Consider the following 1,910-nt stretch of genomic DNA (forward strand, 5'->3'; position numbering starts at 1 on the left):
ACTGAACACATGCTGAATACACACTGAACACATGCTGAATACACACTGAACACATATTGGACACACAATGAACACATGCTGAATAAACACTGAATACATACCGGACACACACTGAACACATGCTGAATGCACACTGAACACATGCTGAATACACACTGAACTCATGCTGAATACACACTGAACACATGCTGAATACACACTGAACACATGCTGAATACACACTGAACACATGCTGAATACACACTGAACACATGTTAAGCCCACACTCTGGATTCAGCTGAGATAACTCACCGGCTGCAGGTCGTTCATGCTGCTCGGCAGCTCTCTCAGTGTCAGAAGCAGGTCAAGTTGCAGGCTCAGGTAGGGGATGTTGCACATCTGCAACAAAAACATAAAACAGAACATAAAAAATAAAGTAACACTTATTTATAAAGAACTTTCTATAATCTGTCAGTTACATGATCGCCCATCTTTAATTGCAGTGTGTTATGGACTGSGTTAAAGAATTCTTTTAAATCTGATGTCTAGAAAAAAACTGGGGCCCTGATCAGGAAATACAAAGTGTCTTTTTTTTCTTTTTTTCTTTTTTTTTTAGATGTGGATCAAGTAACCACCTGAGACATGTAGGAGTGAAGGCCATTAAATGTTCACTAATAAGCAAAAGGTTAATTTTATCATTGAATGTGCCAGTGTATTCCAAACTGTTCCTGCCAGCCTCCTCTTTTAGATAACATCTTAAAAAATTACTCTATGCAAATAGGGTTTAAAAACATCAACAACTTCCTGAAAAGACAAAAAAGTTTTGTTGAGCAAAAAATATCTCTTTAATCTTTTGTGTTTATGTGTCAAAAATCTGTCCATTATGCCTGCAGTGTGCAAGCATTCATTTGTTTTATATCGTGACACCCCATCCCCCTCCCCCGAGTTCAAGTAAAGTATTCACACTGCCCACCCAGTTTGAGAACTCCTGATATAAGCAGACATGAGGAGCTTGCACTGAATCCTAAGTCAGTGTAGAGGTCTTGGTGTGAAATATCCAGCTGAGTTTTGGACTGAATGAGTTTTATCTTTAAAAGGAATGAAAGAAACTGCAATAATCTAAGTGTAACAAAAGCCCGAGTCACAGGCTGTAATTGTTGATGGGATAGCACAAGTTGGTTTTTATTTCTAAAGTGAAAAAAAATACACTAAACAAGAGATTTTAAACACGTTCAAATTTGAGATGGTGGTAATAATACAGATAATGTTTGAGTTTTTATAGAGAAATTTGAAAATAGTGTCAGGAGCTTGAGTTTGAGTAAAGTAATCACAATTTATTTAYGAAGATAGTTTTTAATCTAAGGAAAGGTAACTTGTCAAAACAGCTACATACTGTATAATTTCTGTAATAAGCTGATGAGTTGAATAATTTATATATACATAAAAAAAGAAATCAGGGCTTAGAACAGACCCCTGAGGCACCCCACAAATCAGTAGTACCTGAGAAAAAGCATCATCAGTTGTAACAAAAAGTAAACCAGTTGTTATTTGAAAAACGCAACTCAGACCATCTGTTACCATTTGATTATTCAGAACGAGCTGCGACTGCAGGTCTGTTTTGACAGAAAAACAGAAGGTTTGACTCAGAAACAATTGGCTGAGCTGCCGAGTCGACCTTTGTGTCTGAGCACACGTCTCATAAATCACTCCACATCATCAGACAGTCTCGCTCTGAAGCAAAGGGCAGCTGGTCTGACAGATCCACAACGTCAGGAAACATATTAGGAAGTGGACCGTGTGACCATCGGCCTGAGTCTTCCACATCCTGAAATATATTGCAATATACACTCACCGGCCACTTTATTAGGTACACCTGTCCAACTGCTCGTTAACACTTAATTTCTAATCAGCCAATCACATGGCGGCAACTC

General features: G+C 38.2%; 1 protein-coding gene across 1 annotated transcript in view; it reads right to left on the minus strand.

The window, feature by feature from the left end:
* LOC106534066 (formin-like protein 13) overlaps positions 1-1,910 on the minus strand; it is a gene marked incomplete at its 5' end in the record, with an annotated part of 107,239 nt that overhangs the window by 41,623 nt on the left and 63,706 nt on the right. Inside the window, 1 exon segment of the mRNA XM_014030576.1 lies at positions 292-378. Within this exon segment, the coding sequence (XP_013886030.1) occupies positions 292-378 (87 nt within the window).

The sequence above is a fragment of the Austrofundulus limnaeus genome, unplaced genomic scaffold, assembly GCF_001266775.1.
Source record: "Austrofundulus limnaeus strain Quisiro unplaced genomic scaffold, Austrofundulus_limnaeus-1.0 Scaffold1083, whole genome shotgun sequence".
NCBI lineage: Eukaryota > Metazoa > Chordata > Actinopteri > Cyprinodontiformes > Rivulidae > Austrofundulus > Austrofundulus limnaeus.